The 24,214-nt window shown below is 45.7% G+C and overlaps 1 protein-coding gene across 1 annotated transcript; it reads left to right on the forward strand.

The window, feature by feature from the left end:
- The first annotated feature begins 5,074 nt into the window (after positions 1–5,074).
- On the forward strand, positions 5,075–20,495 carry LOC114602956 (uncharacterized). The gene is made up of 6 exons (XM_028741687.2): positions 5,075–5,215; positions 6,339–6,522; positions 7,329–7,600; positions 17,964–18,092; positions 18,385–18,550; positions 18,887–20,495. Exons 1-6 carry the CDS (start codon positions 5,153–5,155, stop codon positions 19,141–19,143), a joined length of 1,071 nt encoding a protein of 356 aa, XP_028597520.2. The 5' UTR covers positions 5,075–5,152; the 3' UTR covers positions 19,144–20,495.
- The last annotated feature ends 3,719 nt before the right edge of the window (positions 20,496–24,214 follow it).

The following is a 24,214-nucleotide window of genomic DNA, read 5'->3' on the forward strand; positions in this document are numbered from 1 at the left end:
TGTTATGCTTCCAATTTGAGCGCCACACTTTCATTTTGAGTGTTACTCTGAGGTCTGTCTCCTTTTGCTATTTATTTTGCGCTTTTGTGGCTTGTGTGTGTGTGTGTGTCTGTGTGGAACCCAGTTCAGCTACTGATTGATTGATTGTGTGACTGGAGTACATTGTTTATTGCTTTCATTGATATGGATCAATGGTCTCATTAGATAGCAAAATTCGTGTTGAATTGCTGTTTTAGGGGTTGTTTTCAAAAGTCTGGAACGGATTAATCCATTTTGCACTACTTTCTATGGGAAAGCATGCCTTGGTTTTGGAACGCTTTGGTTTTGGAACAGACCTGGAACGGATTAAGTTTGAGAACCAAGGTACCACTGTATAAATGTGTGGGGGGGCTGTAGCCTTGTCTTTGCATGATTGCGTTATATGATACTATGATTATATTATTGTAAGAATTCAGGCAGGCAGGCAGATGGATAGATGACACACACAATGCTCAGATTAAAATTAGATAAAGCTGTTGCAAACTCCCATCTCCCACCCATTCAGAAGCTACTCTGTAAATTTCTGGGTAGGGTTGTCAAATTTGGAGTTTGGGGAGGGGTGAACCTCACCCATCCAGTGCTTCTCCCTTACATTCCCTCCCTTCATGAAATAACATCCTTCCAGAAGAATTATAGGTATTGGGGAGGAGATGGGAGGAACTGCTAGTCCACCCCACCATGGATCAGGCCCCTGCAAACCCAGGCGGAATGCCCAATGTAAAGGAAAAGAGGCATAGGTTTGTTTGTTTATTTATTTCATAACATTTCTATGCAGCTTGATTGTTTTTAAAAATAAGTCAAAATGGTTTTGCGTGTATGTTCCCTTCTGGGCCACATTCCAGGGCCACTTCCCAGGGGTGGGCAGGGCCAGAGGCAAAAGTACAGTGGTACCTCAGGTTAAGTACTTAATTCGTTCCGGAGGTCCATTCTTAACATGAAACTGTTCTTAACCTGAAGCACCACTTTAGCTAATGGGGCCTCCTGCTGCCGCCTTACCGCCGGAGCACGATTTCTGTTCTCACCCTGAAGCAAAGTTCTTAACCCGAGGTACTATTTCTGGGTTAGCGGAGTCTGTAACCTGAAGCGTATGTAACCCGAGGTACCACTGTACTAGGCTGAGTGATGGATGTAAGTTTTACCTTTGTTATGGTGCAATAGTTTCTACAACCTCCGTCTGGGCAAACAAGAAAAAGCATTATTCAATGGCATATTCCAGCCAGGCAAAAACACTTAAGGAGAGAGTTGAAGCATGGCTAATAAGGGTTTTGGCCTGGGGGATGTGACTAAGGAAGAGATGTAACCCGGGGATAGACCCAAGGGGCAGATAGCAAGACTTGGAGGCTCACAATCATAATCATAATAATTTATTATTTATACCCCGCCCATCTGGCTGAGATTCCTTGGACTGGGTGGCTTTTTTTTGTTTTGTTTTGCCATAATCTGTCCCAGATCCCTGTGACAGGGTGGGCTATCCATCAAAACAACCATTTTTAAATTTTATTTATTTTAAAAACCTCTTACGATACCTATAACCCTCAGATACAGATAGCGAATTCCCATGGTTTTTGCTCTGAAGATCTGACACACAACGTCCGAGAGAGAGAGAGAGAGAGAGAGATGGGGCAGAGAGATGGTCAATGGTAGCGAACGTCTGCTACCTGCCTCCACCTCGTATCATTTTGTTGTTATTGCATTTTCTTTTCTCTCTCTCTCTTTTTTAAAATCCCCCTTGAAAGGCTCCAAGTGGTCTTGAGATGACTCAGCTCTCAGCTTTCCCACAAAATGTAGGGGATAGAAATACAGGCCTCTACTCAACATCTGTCTTGGACAAAGAGATAAGCTCATTCAGACTCTGACAATGATTACGATGGAGCCGGCTCTTTCCCTCACTCTCTTTGCCTCTTTGACAATGACCTGTTATAAAACAGAGATCATTTTAGGCTTTCTCCCTGCTCTCTTCTTTTAAATTAGGAAGTGGTCCTAGGGCGTCTTTCAGTCTAACTTCAGAGTTCCTTCAGCTCTCAGCAATTTGGGTGTTACTTTTCGTGGGGTTTTTTTACCTCACATAAATCTTGAATACATCTCAACGCTACAGTAAAAAAAATGGTATCTTATTATTGTTCTTTATTAATATTTAGTCACTTTTCTCCAGAAAGGAGAACTCAAAGCAACTTACAAGACAACATTAAAACAAAAACAATCATATATGCCAGGCGTCATTTTGAAATCATAGCTTTTGCATGGCCCCACCTGATTTCTTGGCGTGACAGATCCAAACTCACAAATGACACTATCGATTTTTAAAACCACAGTATTTGTGAGTTTCTAAAAAAATTCCTAGGTGGTGCCTGGCATTCCCTGCTAATATATGTATCTTATACTCGGTTTTATTTATCGATGGTTTGCATTTACATCCCATCCTTTTCTCCAACAAACTCAAGGTGGTATCTGTACATGGTTCTCCCCTTCCTCAATTAATCACTACAACAGCCCTGTGAGGTAGGTTAGGCTGAGAAGCAGTGACTGGCCAAAGGTTCACCCAGTGAGTTTCATGGCCAAAGTCCCGGATTTACAGGAGCTGTCCTGGTTTCTGATTTGATCCCAGAATGTCCTGCTTTTCCTTAAGATGTCCCTACAGTGGTACCTCGGGTTAAGAACTTAATTCGTTCCGGAGGTCCGTTCTTAACCTGAAACTGTTCTTAACCTGAAGCACCCACTTTAGCTAATGGGGCCTCCTGCTGCCGCCACGCCACCAGAGCACGATTTCTGTTCTTATCCCGAAGCAAAGTTCTTAACCTGAGGTACTATTTCTGGGTTAGCGGAGTCTGTCACCTGAAGCGTCTGTAACCTGAAGCATATGTAACCCAAGGTACCACTGTATTTTCATCAGAGAAATGTTGGAGGGTATGGAATTATGCAACCCCTGAGCCAAGGAGATAAGTAACTATACAACCGTTAGAACAGTGTTTCCCAACCGGTGTTCCGCGGCACACTAGTGTGCCGCGAGACGTTGCCTGGTGTGCCACGAGATGTTGCCTGGAGGGAGGCGGGCGAGTCGGGCGGCGAGAGGCGGGTCGGCGGCGGCGAGGAGAGGCCGCCCAGCGCGGGGCTCTCGCCGTCTGCCTGCCTGGCTCCCTGCGTGGCGCTGACGTCACGGGGCTGTAACGTGCCCCACATAGGCACACGCGGGGCGGCGAGCGAGCTCCCTCCCACATCCCATCGCCGCTCGCTTCGGCCGGCCTACTGGGCTGTCGCAGGCGGAAGGCCTGCGCATGCGCGAGGTTTTCATGCCTTTGGGATTCCCTTCACGCCTTCCTCCTCCCGGGTCCTTGAGAGTGCGGGAAGCGGCAGCGCGAGACCGGCGTTGAGCCTGGTAGGTATTGCGCTTGCCAAGGCAGTCATTTGGGAAATGAAAACTTGCAAAGCAAGCAACCAGTTCAATCTGAAGTACGTGTATGCTTAATATCCTGTATCTGAAACCTGTTCTGCCCCCTCCCCCACACTTGGTGCCATTTTCATCTACACATGGAGCAGAGTACGTTGACCCAGAATAGTACCAATTCAGATGGCAGATGGGAGAATGACAGTGCTGAATGCTTTCCCATGTAGAACAGTCCCTGCAAATAAAAACCTAGCATATTTGGAAGAGGGATGCTAGCCTAACCATTACCTTCTATGCTGTTACTATTTTTTTTTTTTTTTTTTACATAAGTAAAAAGTGACCTTTCCCCATCTGGCATGGTGGTGTGCCTCGAGATTTTTTTCATGAAACAAGTGTGCCTTTGCCCAAAAAAGGTTGGGAAACACTGCGTTAGAAGACATCTGAAGGAGATGCTGAGAATTGAATCTGGGACCTTCTGCACACAAATGTCAATAGCGTGACTCAGTATAAGGTAGCTTTCTTATGTTTTGAATATATATTATGCACCTTGACTGGGGACAGGAGACAGACAGCGACATTTCATAGAATCATAAGATCATGGAATTGTACAGTTGGAAGACCACCTGAGGGCCATCTTAGTCTGACTCCCTGCAAGGCAGGAAAATGCAGCTGTCCCAAACATTGATCAAACCTGCAACCTTGGCATTATCAGCCCCACTCCCACAGTTCAGTCACCAAAGTCTGTGCACGCATCATAGATATCGAGCCCATGGCTTCCGCCAAAGAATCATGGGAACCGTAGTTCACCGCCTTTCAGAGCTACAATTCCCAGCACTCATAGCAAGCTACTGCTCCCAGGATTCATGTGGGAGAAGTCACGCGTATGCAGCCCAAGGGTCCTGATTCGTACTACCTTGGATGACGGCACACTCTCCTCCACTGGTGGTTTTTAAACAGAGGTTGGGCAGCCATCGGCCAGGAATTCTTTAGCCATGATTCCTGGGGTTGGACTAGATGACCCTCGGGGTCCCTTCCAACTCTACAATTATGTGATCATGGCTTTTGTTCCAACTCCGTTTATTGCTTTACTTCTATAAATGTAAGAAATAAATATTTGCTTTGTCAGTTATGTTATGAACTGACCTGAGATCTACAAATGAAGGGCAGTATACGAATTCAATTAATCAGTTAATAAATTATTATTAATAATAATAATAATAACCAAGCCCACTTTAACTCTCCTTTTCCCACCTTCCTGATCTATATGCTTCTTCTTCTTCTTTTTCCCTTCAGACTTTTACACTCAACAGCAAACTGCTTCCCCACCTATGGATGTGCGTGGCATGGGATTGAAACTCTGGAATGCAATTGATCCTGGGCAAGGCAGCTGGGGGGTGGGGTGGGGCAGCGAGGTTTTCCCAGATCCTCCGGCAGCCCTGCCGCGCGGCTTTGCGTACCCTACCAGTTGGTACAGGCAGAAGGCTATTCTCTTCGGGGCTCATTGACGGTCAATGTAGCGTGCACTAAGGGGATGCCTCCTCTATTATCTGTCCGCGTGCCGGGATTGGCTGCGTGACTGTGGGAAACGCCAAGGAGCCCAAAACTCACATCGCTGCTGAGCTGCTGGTGGATATAAATAGAGGCCCGCGGAGAGCTTTGGAGCAGAAGGGTTGTGTTCGGGTCAGACAGCTAATACCCAGAGCTGCTTGACTTTGGCTGACAGGGTCACGGATGGCTCCTAGCTGCATGGTCCACATGGAGGAAGAGAGGGGGCTGGCGAAAGAGAAGAACAAGGTAGGCAAGGGTTTCAGCAGGCCGGTCTTGGCAGAGGTGTCATTGCCCTAGAGCTGGTCCCCACATGCTGCCGTCCCTCAGTGTCTTGTGTGAGCAGATACAACGCCACAAGTTAGAAGGCTTAGGATGTCCTCTTGCTGCTTCAGTGTTCTGCTTCTGCTTCTTCCGCAACACACACACACCCCAATGAAAAGGGAGCCAGTTCACACATTCAGCTGTCCATCATTAAGTGCAGATCAATCAAAGGACTGGCTTGTATGTGGGAACTGATGTCGGTGTGTGTGTGTCAGGCAGAAGGTAACACTGGCAGAAAGGAAGGCTGTAGATAGAGGGAAGTTTGGGTTGAGCACATACAGTTATTTTAGAAAAGGGTAGGTAGAATATTAGACTGAAGGATGAATGGATAGATTATCTGGGTGGATCAACGAATGGTTATTAAATGGGATGGATGGGGTATTAAATTGAGCTGTTCAGTGGGTAGGTAGTTAAACAGAATATTAAACTGGATGGGTCAGTGGTTGCCAAACTTTTTTGTTTTCCTGGACCACTTGCAAGTTGCTGAGGGTCTCGACAGGCCGCTTACTATGTTTTCTGCTTGTAGTGGCAGCTGTAATGCACTGTGCTAAATTAAAAATGAATTTTAATGCTTCTTTTATTTTCCTATGTTGCATTGGATGACAATTTGCATTCCGTGGAATTCAGACTGTACTGCTATTTAATACAATATAAGAAACAAAAGAAGCAATGAAATTTAAAATCACTAGGAATATTTAATGTGGGCATGCAGTGAATCACTTAAATGATGCTTGGAGACCATTAGTGGTCCATTCACCAGTTTGGGAACCCCCAGTTTAGATAGATTAGATAAATCTAGTCTATAAAGCTAGGTATCATCAAATGTGAGTTAAGATGTGCTAGATTAGAATGGGGGGGGGGGGAGAGAGAATGGAGCTAGGAGATCAATTACCCCCTAATGCAAAGGTGGAAATTCTGCTATTCTGAAATCAAATGACAGGCACGGGAAAATTCTGCATAGCCAGCAGCCCCTGAATGCTGTTGCATAGGTTTTATTCATTGATTTCATGAAGCTTAAAGGGCCTTTTTCCTTCTTTCTCCTTTGCAGCTGAGGAAGCCAGTGGTCGAGAAAATGCGCCGCGATCGGATTAACAGCAGCATTGAGCAGCTGAAGGTCCTTCTGGAGAAAGAATTCCAGAGGCATCAGCCCAACTCCAAGCTGGAGAAAGCAGACATCTTGGAAGTGGCTGTCAGTTACTTGAAGCAGCAGCAGCATCAAATTCAGGCTCCTGGTGAGTGTGGGATTTCCATCCTTAGGTACCCAAGCCTTGTCAGGCAAACATTCCACAAGTCCCTGAAGTTACTTGTAGGCAGGGGGTTTGAATGGCACCTGTAGCATCTTATTCGTTTGACAAAATTTGCTTTCAAAAATAAAATGAAATTGTATACGAGGAGTAAGTGAGAGTTGTGGAAAGCCAGAGCCTGCTGTGGGTTGTGGGGTCTTTTGTTTTCTAGCTAGTTTTCCCAACTCAAAGGTCCCAGAGGCCAGTTTGCACAACACATTTTTAAGAGTAAAAATGCGGCACAGGGAAAATGTAGATATATTCTTCAGGGAAGGACGATTGGTTGACCTGTGGCAGATGCATGCTTCTCCTGCGTTTTATACCCGAAGGTCCCTCAGGATGGTGTGGTAGTGCAGAGTGTTGGATTTAGACTAGGGTTGGAGAACCTGTAGTTTTCCAAAAGTTGTTGGACTACAATTCCCATCATCCTTGACCATTGTCCATGCTAACTGGGTCTTAAGTAGTCCAATGACACCTAGGAAGCCACAGGTACCCCTACCCCTGGCCTAAATCCAACTATCTGAACTACTGCATTATACTGAGAGCTTGCCCCGACGAATCCTGGGAACCACAGCTTGTTAAGGGTGCCAGGAATTATAGCTTGGTGAGGGGCAAACTGCAGCCAGCAGGATTTTCTTTTGGAGGGGGAGCAATGCACATTAAATGTATAAATAGTCAAAGAAGCAGCCATAAGTTGTGCTCACATCTGTGCATCTGATATAATAATTAAAAAAAATATTATTTCATGTCTCTAGCACTGAGCCAGAAGAACCCAGAGCTTGATTTCAACACCGGCTACCTGCGTTGCTTGAAGGAAGCGCTGCATTTCCTCTCCTTCTGCGAGCCCAAGAGAGAAACGCAAGCCCGGCTGATTAAGCACTTCTGCAAAGTCCACGTGATCGCAGACAGGGTGCAGACAGGCACTCCCGCCATGGGCTGCCTGCCACCATCTCCTCGCGCCCCACCCAAGAAACAAACTGCCAGCAAGAAGCCCCCAGCACCTGCCACAGTGCTCTGGAGACCGTGGTAGGAGGAGCTACACAGAAAAAGAAAAAGAAAAGCTCAGATAAAACCTAAAGGAATCTTTACGATTCCTCTTTAAGAAGTAGGAAGCATTTGATTTCCAAGGAAGGGAGAGTTGGGTTGTTTTTTGCTGCAAGAAATGTTCTTGCAAAGTCATTTCCCTTCACAATGAAGGAGCGCGAAGTTGTCTGCTCTTATGGGCTGCTGTGGCAGAGAGGAGGTGTCTTTTCCTTGGCAGTCTAGAAAAGGAAAGAAAGTGGTTTCAGCTTTCTGACAATAGAGATGCCTTGCCGAGGACTTCCAACAGCATCTGTTGGGAGAGTGAAAGACTTCCTGACTCTCTGTTCATATTGTCCTTCAGAGAGAAGGGGTGCTTTTGTTTCAACGCTGTAATTTGTATCAAAGTGCTTTAGCCTTTTCTTTATTTCTTTCTTTACTTTCTGAGTGAACCTTCCAGGAACCTAGCTCCACTGACTGAGAATCCCCTGCTGTTCTGATAGTGTGTACCACACTCCAATCTTTGAGCGGGGAGAGATTTCAGAGGTTTCACATACCATCGGCTATGCTGTCCGGGGCTGATGGGAGTTGGCATTCCAACAGCATCTAAAGGGCCTTGTGTTAGGTTTCACTCTCTGTGTCTTATGCGTCTCCCATTTGGGAGAGTTTTCTGCCTTTTGTGAAGGAAACATATGTTTATGTATCTTTAATAAGGAGAAAGTAATGTGCGTATGTAAGTTTGTTGAACACGAACGAATTGGAATGCTTTTATAAAGCGATGTTACATTCATCCCCATGTGGTGTTGAATACGATTTGAATTTCTTTGATGGAAATGTTAATAAAGAAATTATTTTTTTCTTCCACAATGAATGAATCCTTCCTTTCAGCTCTGGAGTAGTATAATTAATAAGCTGCACAACAACAACAAGAAGAAGAAGAAGAAGAAGAAGAAAACAACACACACCTGTTCAAATCTTACCTCTGTAATGAACCCATTAGGTATAAGTCATTATATAATCATAGGGTTGTAATCCAACTAAGTTCTACTTGAGACAGACCAATTGAAATTAATGAAATTGACTATCTTGGATCCATTATTTTCAGTTCTATTCTGAGCAAAACTTAATTGGATATAATACATTGGCTGCGTTCACAAGGCAGTTTATTCCATTTTCCTACAATCCACAATCTACTCAGAGTAGACCCACTGGCCTTCATCTGCATTACTAACATAGCCCATTCATTTCAATGGGTCTACTCTGAGTAGGTCACAATCCGATACCTTCCTCCGCTGGTCCCTTGCTATTAAGCACCACGGCTATTCACTTGCTAGCCCTGCCTCCATTCATATTTGCTTTATTTTTTCATGGCATTTATACTCACACAGACATAATTTTATTGGCATGCTGCCTTTCCACAATTCAAACCATGCTCAAGGCGGCTCACAGCATGAAAAAGAATGCACAACTACAACCTAACAAAAGTAATCATAAACAATATCTAAAGCATTAAAAGATACACAACAGAATTGAACATTAATAAGAATATCTGAAGTTTCCACATTAATAAGAATATCTGAAATAAAGGTACAAAAAACCAACAATGTCCCCCCAACAACAACAAAAACCCAGCAATACCCCAGCCCAGGCGTCTCAGCTTTTGTAGCTGGAGTCCGTCCCTCCCAGGCCAGGTTGGGAAAAGCCTGCAAGGCAAGGGAGCAGATCTTCCAAGGCTCAGAGCCAAGATGACAGAATGGAGTTACTTAGCTAAAGTATTAAAATAGTTCAATATGGGCGCAGAATTCAGCAGCTGGATTGCTATCAAGCACACTTGTATCCAAAGGATCTGTCCAACATCAAACTGTCTAGAGAGGCTGGTTGTGCCATCCTTGCAGTGTACCAAAACTGAACTCTTTCCAGAGAATACTTTGTCTGCTACCTGAATAGCACCTGTCAAAACATGCTAGATAAGTTTGAGCCAGTGGGTTTGTTGCAATCAAAGCTTGCACTATTTCACGGGGTGACTCTAGACTCGATACCCAGTGGGATTTTTCTACATGAGGTGTCCTTCAGCTTTTTCAAGGATTTGTGTGTGGCATGAATATTATGCATATCTAGAGAAATCAGTTCAGCATTGGGAAAATCAGTTCATCATCACTTTCATACCCTCCTCCAGTTGCCTGATTAGCTGCAGCATTAACACTGCGTATCACAGATAGTTCTGGGTGGAGCCATTACAATACTGGAGTTTTGCATCGGGATCTGAAAGCAAAAACCTCCTTGAGATCATCATCTGTGGTATTGTATGGCACTACCAAGAGGAATGGGGAAATGTCACACAGTGCATAACGTCCATTGAGAAATAGTCTCCTCCACTGTTTGTTAGGCAGACCTTGTCTTCTGTATTCAGCCATGGGAATTAAAGACAGCAAGCCATTTTCAGAAAACTTATCTTCATTTGCAAATTCAAAAAAATATGAGTTATGACCCTGGAAAAGCACCTTTGGTCAGGACCTCAAATCCATCTCTTCTGCTGTGGCAAAGCGTAAATTTCTCCTGTCTTACAAATAACGTCTAATCCACAGGAATTCTGTCCTTTGCTTGAAGCACCTTCCATTTTCTCAGTCCTTTAAACTACAACCAAAGGAACATCTAATACCAATGGCCCCAAGTTATTGCTTCTCAAATATGGTCTGTAGTAGCTTGTTCCTCCTTTAACAAGGCCATTAAATGGGCACATACTGTATAAATTACTTCCTTGTCTGTGCCTTCATTTTCCCCTGCTAGATGATGTATTTCTTCATTGCTTTCCCAGTTCGTTCCATCTTTCACAGACTTTTAAACTGAGGAGCTTTCTAATGAATTTGAGTTGCATCCCAGCATTGATGAGCAGGCCATACTTAGTGCGGTGGTTGTGGAAGAGGGGATAAGGATGTCTATTGGGCGAAGGCACTTCCAGCTGAAGGCAGCGGCAAGAAAACTCTCCCTCCTCCTGTGACTCCAGTTCCTGCTATCCCATCAGCCACTTGGTTACAGGACACCCTCTGTCACTCATCCCCTGGGTCCCTCGTTAGCCCTAAAAAAAGGTTCAATAATCAACCTTACAAGATATGGCACATGAGGAAAATGGAAGCTCGGGCACAACTTCTGAGAATTAACTTTCTTGTAACACATTCCATCCATGCAGATTTTGCAACAACTCCTTACCAATGACACTGGCTGTTCGCGCTGCCTTGCCCTCTCTGAAAGCACTGTCTCTCTCTCCGCCCCCCCCCCCCCAAACCAAAAAACCCTCACATCAGATCCAGGAGCAGTGTCCATCTAGAAGGCTACAGGTTTCCAACCCCAATCTATTCTATTTGAGCACAGTAAGGAATGAATGTGCATAAAATTTGCATCTGCTATTATTTATAAGAATACATATGACACAGTAATAGTAGTAGTAGTAGTATAGTAGTAGTAGTAGTAGTAGTAGTAGTTCCACCCTGCACTTTCTCCCCAAAGAGTCCCAGGCAGCAAACATATTGATACTTGATGTACAATTAGAAATAGCTGCTAAAATTGAAACAGGCAGCAAACCACTTCATCAGCTTGGGGGACATCAAAGTCAGTGGTCTTTAGTAGGTGGGTCGGTCCCACTGCTGGGTCTTGGCCTAACCTAAGTTGGGTCATAACAGCAGCATTACCAACATACATATACATGTCGGAAAATTAAGAAGTGGGTTCCCAAATGTATGCATGGGTTAAAGGTGAGGCCTTGGTCTGAAAAGGTTGAATACAACTGGTCAAGGTGACCAGTCTAGTGTGCTGTCCAAGGTGCTTATCTACTGAAGGCTTGCTCTCCTGCTCTCCCTTCTTAGGTTTCTTATATTTTAAGATGCATTTAGTCCTGACAGCCCTTCTCCCTTCGAGGGCAATAATTCAGTTCCCATCAGCCCTGACCACACTGGGCAACAATATCTCGAGAGGTTGCCAAACCTATGACAAATAAACCCGGACACAGTCACACCAAAGTCACATTTCAGCCCACCATCTGGATTCAAAATGGCGCCCAGCACCCAAATGTCAACATAGACCACCACCACCTCGGGAACAGTCGAAAGGCAGCTGTGCCCATGCCAAAAAGAGGAAGAAGCCATACCAAAGTCACACCAAGTTCCTGTCTGCCAACTTGTTTCAAAATGGCAGCTGGCGGCATCGATGAAAACCAATGCGCGTGCACACACACACACACACACCAGGAACCCTTATGTCAAGTTTGGCAATGGTCGATCGAGAGGCTTCTGAACACAAGGAAAACAAAACTAGCAAACGAACGGACAAATCATTTTGCGAAATATATAGTTGGCTGTTGTTGTTGTTGTTGTTCCCTTTAACTCTGAATGGCTTTCCCCAATGCTGTCAGCTTTTCTCCTGGGAGACTCGGGTGGGGGTGATATTTATTATGTTGATCCTGCGGCTCAGGGGGACTCTTCCGACAATGCCCCTATTAACCTCCAGAGTGTGGGGCTGGGTTTCTCAGTGTTTCCCACACTTTCGAGCCCATTGATGACATTCATGGGGAGGACAAATGAAGTGTGCCTGGGCCACAGCGCCCATTAGTGCCGCTGTGCAGCTCACTATTGTGCTGGACGGCAATTTCTGTCCTGATAGGCCATCTGGAGAGCTTCGCTTTCCCAGGGACCACATTGAGCGATCGGCATTATCCCCCAGACTCTCTCTCTCTATATATATATCAACAACAACAACGCTGGGAACTTTATGCTCTCTGACACCAAATCGCTGGCATTGGGGAGGCCTTCCCAACTCATTTCAAACCCTCTTTAAAAGGTCTAGAAATTGAGGGGGGGTTAGAAAGGGGGCTCAGAGAAGGGGAATAATAATGATATTTTATTTTATTACAGTTCAGCTTGTCCCATATTGGTACATTTGACAGAATCTATGGGAGGCATTTGGGACGTGGGTGGCGCTGTGGGTTAAACCACAGAGCCTAGGACTTGCCGATCAGAAGGTTGGTGGTTCGAATCCCCGTGACGGGGTGAGCTCCCGTTGCTCGGTCCCTGCTCCTGCCAACCTAGCAGTTCGAAAGCACGTCAAAGTGCAAGTAGATAAATAGGTACCACTCCGGCGGGAAGGTAAACAGCATTTCCGTGAGCTGCTCTGGTTCGCCAGAAGCGGCTTAGTCATGCTGGCCACATGACCCAGAAACTGTACGCCGGCTCCCTTGGCCAATAAAGCGAGATGAGCGCTGCAATCCCAGAGTCAGCCATGACTGGACCTAATGGTCAGGGGTCCTTTATGGGAGGCATTGGGAAAACAAAATCCAGAGTGTGGGGTTGTAGTCAATGATAACCCTTCTCAGAGTAGACCCATTGAAATGAATGCCCATCATTAGCTTAGGTTTGATAAAGTCAGCGGGTCTACTCTGAGTTGGATGCAGCTCAGGGAAATTCTGGTTCAGACCAGGCTCAAAATACTTGGGGAAATGTGGGGATTGAGGAATCGGATTGGGTCGAAGCCAGCTGAGCTGATTCCCCACTGAAATCAATGGGCCAGGAATGACTTGCCCCATTGACTTCAACAGGACTCAGACTGGATGAAGTCCTATATGTTCTTACCTGGGAGCCAGTCCCGTTGACGTCACTAGGACTTATATCTGAGCAGACCTCTGCAACATCGCTCCATAAAGGACGTGACAGTTTGGGCAGAGGGAGGGAAGGAGGGAGGTAAGCAGAGTTCTGTGTGCTTGAGTCAGAGCTCTCTCCCACCCTGCAAACATGCAAACGATTAAAAATCGGCATCAGGTGACCTGGGAGGCCAGGGTTCAAAAGGAGGGAGTAGAGCCATGCGCAACACTTTGAGTTCCTTGGAGAGGCATATATGTACATAAATTACTGTTTTCATGTAGAGCAGCACAGGCATGTGGCTGTACGGACTATGACTGGTAGTAGTGTGGTGTAGTGGTTAGAGTGTTGGACTGTGGGAGGCCAGGATTCAAAGCCACCACTCAGCCATGAAACTCACAGGGTGACCTTCAAGCCAGTCGTTGCCTCTCAGCCTAACCTACCTCACTGGGTTGTTGTGAAGATAAAATGGGGAGAGGATACCGTGAGCTGCTTGGAGGGAAAGGCAGCATTATTAAGAATAATTTTGTTTGCTTGCTTGCTTGTTTGTTACCTATCATTCACTTCCTCTGTCTCCTAAGCATTACATATTGTATTTCTAAAAAGAAAAAGAAAAAACCCAATACAGTGGTACCTCAGGTTACAGACGCTTCAGGTTACAGACTCTGCTAACCCAGAAATAGTACCTCGGGTTAAGAACTTTGCTTCAGGGTGAGAACAGAAATCGTGCGGCGGCAGCGGGAGGCCCCACTAGCTAAAGTGGTACCTCAGGTTAAGAACAGTTTCAGGTTAAGAACGGGCCTCCAGAACGAATTAAGTTCTTAACCCGAGGTACCACTGTAAGGTCATCAAATAAATTATCTAACCAAAGGAACAGTTGTGTTCGAAAATCTTCAAACTTAAAATGTTTATGTGTTTATTACGTAAATAAATAATTGAACATTTAATTATATAAATAAATAGGATGCGGAGCAGGACTCCTTCTACCAGCACTGCTGAATCAGGTGCCTCCTACCCCTGAATTGCTATGTTTAAGCCTTGGCACCCGAGTTGGTGGGGTTTTTTTCTTCTTCCTCTTCCCTCCTTGTCCTTTCCTCCTTGCATATTGTGTCTTTCAGGTGCTAAGCCCACAGGCAGCGACTGCCTTGTTTTAAAACGATTGTATGTAAAAGCCACCCAGGGTGCCTTTTTGGCTGAAGAGCAGGGTGCAAATGCTCTAAATCAGTGTTTCCCAACCTTGGGCCTCCAGCTGTTTTTGAACTACAATCCCCATCATCCCTGACCACTGGTCTTGCTAGCTAGGGATGATGGGAGTTGTAGTCCAAAAACAGCTGGAGGCCCAAGGTTGGGAAACACTGCTCTAAATAAACAAATATAAATAAATAAAACCTTTACCCAACAAATTTATCCAAACTTCCACCAATAAGCTTAGTGGCTGAGGTGGGAATTCGAACCCACGCTGTTTGTTTTTTGGCACGCCTGCTAATCACTTAGGTAAGTTTACCCAGATATACAATGGGTACATCTATTTTAACATACCATTTTATTTTATAATGGATATTTTTAAACTACTGACCTTTTTATGTCCTGTAAAATTTAGGTTAATTTTTTATTAACTCTTTTAACCATAAGTTTTAATGTTTTTTATATTAGGTAAAGGCCCTTACAGTTGTTGTTTTTTGCTTATTTTTACAAAAAAGGGTTGTATCCAACGCCAGGCCTACTCTGAGTAGACCCACTGAACTGGACATGTTACTTTCGAGGGGGTCCACTCTGAGAAGGGCTTCGTTGGATACAACCGAAATCCAGTCACACAAATTTAAAAGAAGGGTCGAGTTGATAACGACAGTGCCTCAGAGCATGGACAGAGTGCAATCCCTCCAAAGGGAAAAGCAAAACAAAAAAAGATGGAAACGATGCTTTTTTTTACCCTGGGAATTAACCGCCAGCAGATGGAAGAGGAGAAAAGCTCATTGGTTTAATGGGCCTATAAAGTGAGTGTGGAAAGGAAGAGATTTTTGCAGTGGCGGGAGAATTGGGGGGGGGGGGTTAGGTGGGAGTGTGTGCAGCCAACCCACCCACCCCCCACCCGAAAAAGGAGGTTGCTGTTTGGGGCATGACTGCCTGGTTCACCTCAGATGGTGTGAGCCTGCAAATCCCTGTTTCCCACACATTGATCCATTCATGCTGTTAAACTGCAGACAAAAGACGTGTGCCTCATGAGTCCTTTCATGCCATCTGGCCTGTACTCTGGAGGGGTGATTTGGAGAGGAGAAGGGGTTGGGGGGGGGGGAGAGATGATGGAGAGAAGGAAGGAGAGTTATTTCATGAAGAGGAGCGAACCCACCCACCCACCGCCCCCTGCTCAGGAGTCCCTAGGGGTCTTTGTGATGCGGGTGGCAGTCGCCGCTGAAATCCACTCATTTCATATTTCCCCCCCCCAAAAAAAAAACACACCTGTACATCCGATTTCTTATCCGAACCTCCCGCATCGCCACCAGACTTTGTGCAGCCCGCCTGCCCAGCTGGTGTGCCCTCAGTGCCATGCCAAAGGCAGCGGTTTGTGTCCAAAGGCTGCAATCCTCACCCCACTTACGGCAGGAGTAAGGCACCCGCCTAGATTCTATAGGACTGGCTTCCGAATGGATAGAATTGCACTGGCAGAAGCAGTAAAACAATGTTATTGCAAAGGCTTCTGCCGGTGCTGGCATATGCAAGCTTTTGCATCACACAGGATTCTTCGTCAGGTGGCCTGGCGTTCAAACTGCATGTGTTAAGCTAGGGAAGTGTAGCCTTCTGTGTTGCACAGAACTCCATCACCCTGCTTTGGTCATATTTTACTCCATTTGGCAGGAGGGGCGCACATTCTTTGAAACTAGCCAAGTCCCAGAGGTATACAGGTTTCCTGACCTCACAGGTTTGAAATAAAACAGGCAGCTTTAAGAGATCACTGACTTCTGGGGCTGGCGGAAGCTGTTCGAGAATATACAGCACCACTGCCTTCACTTACGACCCTGTCAGCTATAACTGGGGCTTCAGAAAGAGAAGGCAGGTGTGGTCTCTTTGCTCTTCAGAAACAGAGAATCACAGAACTGTCGAACTGGAAGGGATCCCGAGGGTCTAATAATAATAATAATAATAATAATAATAATAATAATAATAATAATAATTTATTTGTACCCAGCCCATCTGGGCGGCTTCCATAGAAACCAAAAATACACTAAAATATCACACATTAAAAACTTCCCTGAACTTCTAGTCCAACCCCAGGCAAAGGAGAGGCGCAGTTCAGTGGCTGAGCATCTATTTTGCAAACAGAAGGCCCTAGGTTTGATTCCTGGCATCTCCAGGAATCTGAAAGCCTGGAGATTTGCTACTAGTCATGGTAGACCTTTTATTTGCCAAAGTACTAGAGATAGTAAAGAAACACTGAAGGGTGATTTCCTTTAACCAAGTGGAAACCAAGGGAGAGCGGGGAGGAGAATAAACTGCCTCACTAAGGACTACCTGCTTGAAGGGACATGGTACTTGCTAAGTGCTACTTGCTTAAAATATCATGATACTTACAAATTACTTCACCTTTTTATCACTGGCAATGATCACATTATACCCCCCCTCCCCCCTCCCCCGTCTCTCCCTCCTGCCTGCTTTTGTGAGTATTTTCTTCTCATTTCTTTGATTTGGGGACTGAAAAAATAGATGTATTTTGACTTTTGTGGGCTTTTGTTTTTGTTTTCTTAATGACACAGCAAGGCTACCTAAGTGTGCAGTATGGCTGGGGATTCTGCTTGTGCTAATTAGCCATTATGAAAAAAATAAAAATGAAATTGTTGAATAATTCCGCAGAGGAAGGGTGGGGATTTAACACTATGTAAGTACCCATTGCATTGCAGCCTGGGGATGAAGGGAGGCACAGCTAAATACAAGAACTGGTATGTGTGATTTTGAGAGGGGGGCTGGGAGAGATGTACCCAACCAAGTCCTACTCACTCAGCCTAAACCCATCAATGGACCTAAACTAGTCAAGTTCATTAATTGCAATGGTTCTACTCTGAGGAGGCCTATAATCCAGGGTGGACGTCAGCCAGATGCAAAAAGAAAAGGCAAAGCCCTTGTGCACCTTTAATAGAAGATAATTTTTGCTGACAAACTTATGTTCCAGAACTCCCTGCACCCTCCCCAGAACATATGTTTTCCCTTTTACATTTTGGTTGCTATTCCCTGAAAATCGACCTCACTGTATTCATTCAAGCACACTTTGATGTCAGTGGAAAAGGTCTGGGTCTCCCAAATCCTGCTAGCCCCCCACTACAACCCTTTTCAAGGGAAGCTTTTGGAAACGGGTAAGCTGAAGGGGTGGGGGGAAGGTGTGTGCACACACAGAGTCTTCCTGAGCATCGCTCCCTGGCACTTAATTTCGCTGCATCCTGGGAAAAAGGCAGCATATTGAGATGTTGACGTCCCTCCGGCTCCCAAGGCCGAAGATAATGGCCGTTCCCACATTCCCATCCTCCTCAAAACTGGTCTCTGTTGTTACGCGCCCCCCCCCCCACCCCAAGCTCCCCAGTCCACCTGCTCCTTGGGGAACAGTGGTATTATCCCAAAGCGATTCACAGTCAATTTACCATGCTGTAATAGATGCCTCCCCTATTGTCCCAGAGAAACTCCCCCATTGGCCAGGGAGTGTGGGAAACTCCAAGACGCTCTGGACCCAGGCATTTGGAGGAGGCTGATGGGTATAAATAGAGGCCCCCACTCCCTTTTGCTACCACACACAGCAGACCTGAAGCCAAGCAGTTTCCTCGCTTTCCTGGGTTAATCATGGCAACAGCCGGCGCTTCGCTGGAAATCCAGCCATCCAAAGCGAAAATCAGAGTAAGTGTTTTCTTCTATTGTCCTGCTTGGAAATGGTCAGATCCTGCCCTGCCAGGAGAGAGGGGGTTGTGTGGAAGGCTAGCAAAATGGACATGCTGTACTTAGCTTTCTTATACTGAGTCAGACCAATGGGCGCAAGAGTCTCACTCAGACTTACCTGGCAATGTTTGGTGGGGATGTTTAAACCTAGGTTAAATTTTGCACGCAAGCAGACGCTCTTATCGCTGAGCCATGGCCTTTCCCCACGTGCGATTTGCTAACTCTCTCTTTTCCTCTCCTTGTCGCCTCACAGCTGCAGAAGCCGCTGGTGGAGAAGTTGCGCCGCGACCGCATCAACGGCAGCATCGAGCAACTGAAACTGCTTCTGGAGAAGGAATTCCAGAGACACCAGCCCAGCTCCAAGCTGGAGAAGGCTGACGTTCTGGAGATGACCGTCAGCTACCTAAGATACAGCCAAAGTGAGTGCTGGTCTTGTTTATTTATGCTAGAAACCTGTATCGGTTTAATGCCATATTCAGTGCCTGGATCTCTACCACTACTGAATTCTGGGAGGGGTAGTTTGGTCAGGAATGCAGTGAAGATCCCATGTGCCACTCAGAGAATGACATTTCCTATGGCTGCCTCGAGTCCTTGGCACAATGACAAGTCCCCAAGGTTCTCTAGGGAGAAGAAATGGCTGTTAAGCTAGGTTTAATGTGTTAGGTAGCTATGCCCTTTACGTAGCTAGTGTATGTTAGGTCAAAGAACCACTGTGGGCACCCTCACCTCTAAATCCCATCTCTCTTTCCTCACAGCATTGGCGACATCGTCTGGAAGCAGAACCCAGGATTACAGCAAAGGCTATTCCTCCTGCCTGAAGGAAACTCTGCAGTTTCTGGCCATCCACTCAATGAACTCCGAAACCCAGAGCAAGCTCTTAAGTCACTTCCAGAAGCCTTGGGAGGTGGCCACCAAGGACACCTCTCCACTTTCTACCCCCGCTCTGCTTCAGAAGGGGTCACCCCAAGGCACCGTCTCAAAACCAGCCTACAAATTGTGGAGGCCTTGGTAGGAGAGAACTCTTATTCTCGACATGTGTTTCTAAGACATCCAGGAGGAGTTGGCAATTTGCCATGCAAATCCTGCACCGCTCCTCGGGAGAATATGTGCGGCTTAATATGTATTGATATCTGACTGACAGAGGCCTTCCTCATTCAGAAAGGCAAAGTGCTCAGAAAGGAAAAACCATTCCGAAAGAATGGACCAATGTCATCCTTTTATGGGGAGAATTCCGAGCAGCTGTCCCAAGGGGAACAACAAATCATTATAATTGTGCTGTGTTCGGATCTTGATGCTTATTATTAATTGATAGAAAGTGTGCAGAGATGTGTGTGTGTTTGAGGTTTGTTTTGTTTGCAAAAAAAAGAGTAACTTCTAAGAAGTTTTTGGGCCGTTTTCTTTTTTCAAGAGTCTCTGTGCTTTGTGTGGCTTCCTTGCAGCCACAGCAACAGACTGGCCATATTTTGGTGGCCAGAGTGAATACCGATGAAGGCTAGGGAACTGAACAAATCCTCAGCTTGCTTACTTCACTTACAATTCTCAGGGCCACCTTCCCTTTATGGGAAGCCCTTGGGGGCCGCAATTCAGTGAGGGGTGGGGCCAAAAGTAGGCAGAGTAATAGGGTGTGAATGTTGCCTTTGCATGGCAGGCTACATTCCAGCCCTGCAAATACTAGGTTTCGAAACAGACAAATATCCCCACGCTTCATCCAAGAAGGGCTATTACGAGTTCATGGACATATTTCAGTCAGATGAAAGAACTCAAGGAAGGTGTGATGCAGGGCTGCAATGAAGTTCTGTAACATTTGTAGATTTCCAACACACATGTAGTCTGTGAAACAGCTATTTAGCTGCGCCCACAAATGCAAGAGGCTATTTTGAAAAGAGGGGGGGAAAGGCCTTTGAATGTTGCTGCTGTGATGAAGTTCTATAACATTTGTAGACTGTACAGAGTGTGGCAAGAGAAAAGTGTTACCCTGTGACGATAACGTGTAGAGGATGTTCTTCAAATTAGTTGACTCTCCAAGGCAGAGTGTTTGTGTTCGAGATGCTGAACGAATGCTTTTTATAAAGGCAAAAACATAGTTTTCTATCCTCATAGGAAGGAACGTAACAGCCCAGAGTGCTGAAATATGTATAACATGAATTGTTTGATGATGTCTTTTATGAAAGGCTAATTGTACAAATTGTATTTACTTTTCTTTCGGTACCATAACTGTTTTTATGGTAAGTTAATTTTTGCTGGCTACCGTCCTTGGAGGATGATGTAATGTTGTTGGGTGTGACGCACCGAATCTGTAATCCGTTGGAAACCACTTTTGCACAGTGAATGAGAAACAAATAAAACTAGCTTGCCTTACATGCATTTCAGTGTATCCAGTGAGTTATTCTGATTGAAGATGGGACATTCTGAGCAATCGGCCTCTAACATCAGGGGAGTGTGGGGAGTTTTCAATTGCTTTGCAGCCAGATTGTTACTCATGAGTTAAGGCTGCAATCCTAACTGCACTTACCTGAGAGAAAGCCCAACCAAGTTCAATAGGACCTACTTCCCAGGAGACATGGTTACTAGGACCGAACTGTTAATCCAATTGTGTTCAATGGGGCAGACTCCCCAAATCTGCTTAGGAGAGCAGTTTTAGTGAACTGTACGCACACATAACAGAGCATTTGTTAGTGGTGTCGAGAATTGTTTGGAAAGCCCCTATTCCCCTCAGAGAGCTACAATATCCAGAGTTCCCTGTGAGAAGAGATTGACTGTTAAACCACTCTAAGAACCGTAGTGGGGGGAATAGGGGTCTCCTAACAACACTCAAGACTACAGCTCCCAGGAATCTTTGGGGGAAGCCATGACTGCTTAAAGGGGTAGGACACTGCTTTAAATGTACAGAGCAGATGTAGAGGAGCCCTTGTCTCCTAATCCCAGATGTGTGGAGGTGTTTGTGGTTCCCCAGGGGTGCAAAAACGACATTCTGCACATGCACGAAAGCTGTCCCTTCTTTCTTATTGCATTGCTTGTCTAGGCTAGGGCAAAGCCCGCTTATGACTCCAGGAAAGCCTGGCTCCAATTGCAACCTGAAAGAAGAAACCCGAAAGAAATAATCAATTAACCAAAAACCTCTCTGTTTCACTTATTATTTATTCAGTTTCTTACTCATCCTTCACTAAAAGGTCCCAGAGCAGAATACAATATTTAAAATTCATTACTGAAAACTCTTTAAAACAAATTAAGAGTCACAGGGCAGATGCATCTCTGCAAGGAGGGAATTCAACAACCTTGGAACTGGCACAAAGAATGCTCTCCCCTGCCCCCCCCCCAAGACCACCCATCAGGTAGAGCGTGTTGCAATAATCCAATCTGGAAATCCAAACTTGTTAAAGGCCTTCCATGTTCACTCAAGGCATTCTCTGTGGCAGCCTTTCAGTTGTGTAATTCCCTTCCCAAACACGTATGTCGAGCATCTTCACTATGCAGATTTACCCTGCCTTTTGAAACCTCAGGTGTGTGTTTTTAGGACCCACCTTATTCCTGTGCCTGTAATCTGTTTCAATTATCTATTCATTCATTCATTTATTTATTGAATTCCTATACCACCTTTGGGACGCGGGTGGCGCTGTGGGTAAAAGCCTCAGCGCCTAAGGCTTGCCGATCAAAAGGTCGGCGGTTCGAATCCCCGCGGCGAGGTGCGCTCCTGTTGCTCGGTCCCAGCGCCTGCCAACCTTGCAGTTCGAAAGCACGTCAAAGTGCAAGTAGATAAATAGGGACCGCTTACTGGCGGGAAGGTAAACGGTGTTTCCGTGTGCTGCGCTGGCTCGCCAGATGCAGCTTTGTCACGCTGGCCACGTGACCCGGAAGTGTCTCCGGACAGCGCTGGCCCCTGGCCTCTTAAGTGAGATGGGCGCACAACCCTAGAGTCTGGCAAGACTGGCCCGTACAGGCAGGGGTACCTTTACCTTTACCTTATACCACCTTTCATCTGAGGATCACAGGGCAGCTAACAATATAAAAACACAAAAATACATAACAAAACAATAAAATAAGAAACAAAACAATAACTATCACTAGGTTTTTATATGTGCTGTTAGCTGCCCAGAGTGAATAATGGTAGCCGCCTGCCCCATAAGATTAAGGACATAAGAAAAGCACCCACCAGCCACCCCCAGAAAGGAGGAACAGCAACACTGTCAAGCTACATTGCGCCATCTTGTGGCGCAACAAATACAACCCTGACAAGTGGGAGCTGCAATGAAATGTAAGGTCATTTGCTAGCAAGGTTGTCCAGCCAGTCGTGACCTCCACCAAGATATTTGTTCTACCCTCCCACCACTCATCTCTTCTCCTTTGTCAACGTTTTGCGGCTATAGAGCATGCTTGACTCCAACTGTTGCTGTGGGTTTAATTGTGAACATCCAACTGTATATTTTAACGCGTTTTACTCTGTATTGTTCATGGCCCAGGGAACATTACTTACTGGACAGTGTACAAGCATTGTTAATAAATACATTCTACCGGTGGGGGGCGGGGGAATTGCCCTTTATTATTATACTTCTGCAACCCTCAAATGCCTCATTTTTCAGAGACCTGCTCAGCTAGTCCTTAGGGGAAGGGCCACATCGAGGTGGTTAGACAGAACCGGCCCACCCGTGAGGTAGGGTAGAGCAGCCGCCTCAGGCGTTGCAAACGCAAGACACAGCACCCCACCTGCCACACTGCTTCTGTCGTCACTGGAGAAGCAACCCAGGCAAAGGAGGCAGAGCAGTCTGCCACTCCCCTTTGCCACCAGTCGCCCCCCACCCAAAGGGGTGGCAGGAGGCCCTGACAAAGCTCTCCGGAACATCTCCCTATCGCCAAGTCGTCATGAGATGTTCCAGACATCCTTGCAGTGTTTACCCCCTTCTCCACCCACTGGCAAGGATTTGCAAGGGGTTTTCCTTGAGGGAAAGTACTTGCAGAGCCTCATGCCTGCCCCCCACATCACATGCGTGGCCGTGGGGCATCTTGCCTCAGGAGCCGTAACATTTCAGGCCACCCCTGTGAGCATGTTTTGCATGCAGAAGGTCCCAGGTTCAATCCCTGGCATCTCCAGGCAGGGTTGGGAATGTCCTGTCTGAAACCCTGCAGAGCTGCTGCCACTCAGCAAGTACAATCATAAACCAGATGGATCTGTGGTTTAATTCAGTGTAAGGCAGCTTCCTACATATTTTTTTTTTTAATGCACTCTCCTCTGGATTTTGTAATGCATTTCTCCAGCCAAGAAATGTGTGCTAAAGTGCATATGCCATCATAAAGTCTCCATAAAAATTCAGAAGGGCTTTTTTCTTTTTCAAATCCAAACTCTCCTCTGCAATGCATTTCTCCAACCAAGTAACGTGCACAGAACTGCATACGGTACTCTAAATTCTCCATTAAAATGCATGCCTGTGAAAACATACAAAACTGCCTTATGCTTTGCAAAACAACAAGAAACGTGTATGCTAGGAAAAACTGCATACAAACATGTGCAGAACAGGACAAATTCACACTAAAATAGTGATGAATATTCAGGAGGCCCCCCCCCTTTTTTTTCTTGGGAAAACTCTTCTCTGAATTTTGCAATGCAATTCTCCAGCCAAGTAACGTGCAGGGAAATGCAAATACTATCGTGAAATCTCCATTAAAAACACATACGTCATACAAAAATGCAACATGCTGCAGGAAAGTGCTTTGCAATATATATAGGGTATATATAAATGTGTGCGTATGGAGAAAAAACTCGCTAAAAAGTTGTGTATAATTTTCGGGAATGCTTTAAAAATAGTAATGATGGTGATGGTGATGTGCAAATCTAATGTGGAAACGTGGAGAACCGAACTGAAGGAATCTGGCAGATCCATCTGTCCCTACTCCCGAGTAAGCGCATTTGGAGTGGAGGCAGCCTAAATCGTTTTCATTCCCTGGGCACGAATGGCGAAAGGGAAGAGGCGTGGGCGGAGCTTCTGGAAAGCACCGCCCACTTCCCCCCCTTTAGATGTATGCGGAGCCTCTTTCTCCTCCTCCTCCTCCCTGGCATTTAGCACGCAAAACATATGCGCATAAATTTGCAT

This window comes from Podarcis muralis, chromosome 7 (genome assembly GCF_964188315.1).
Source record: "Podarcis muralis chromosome 7, rPodMur119.hap1.1, whole genome shotgun sequence".
Lineage (NCBI taxonomy): Eukaryota > Metazoa > Chordata > Lepidosauria > Squamata > Lacertidae > Podarcis > Podarcis muralis.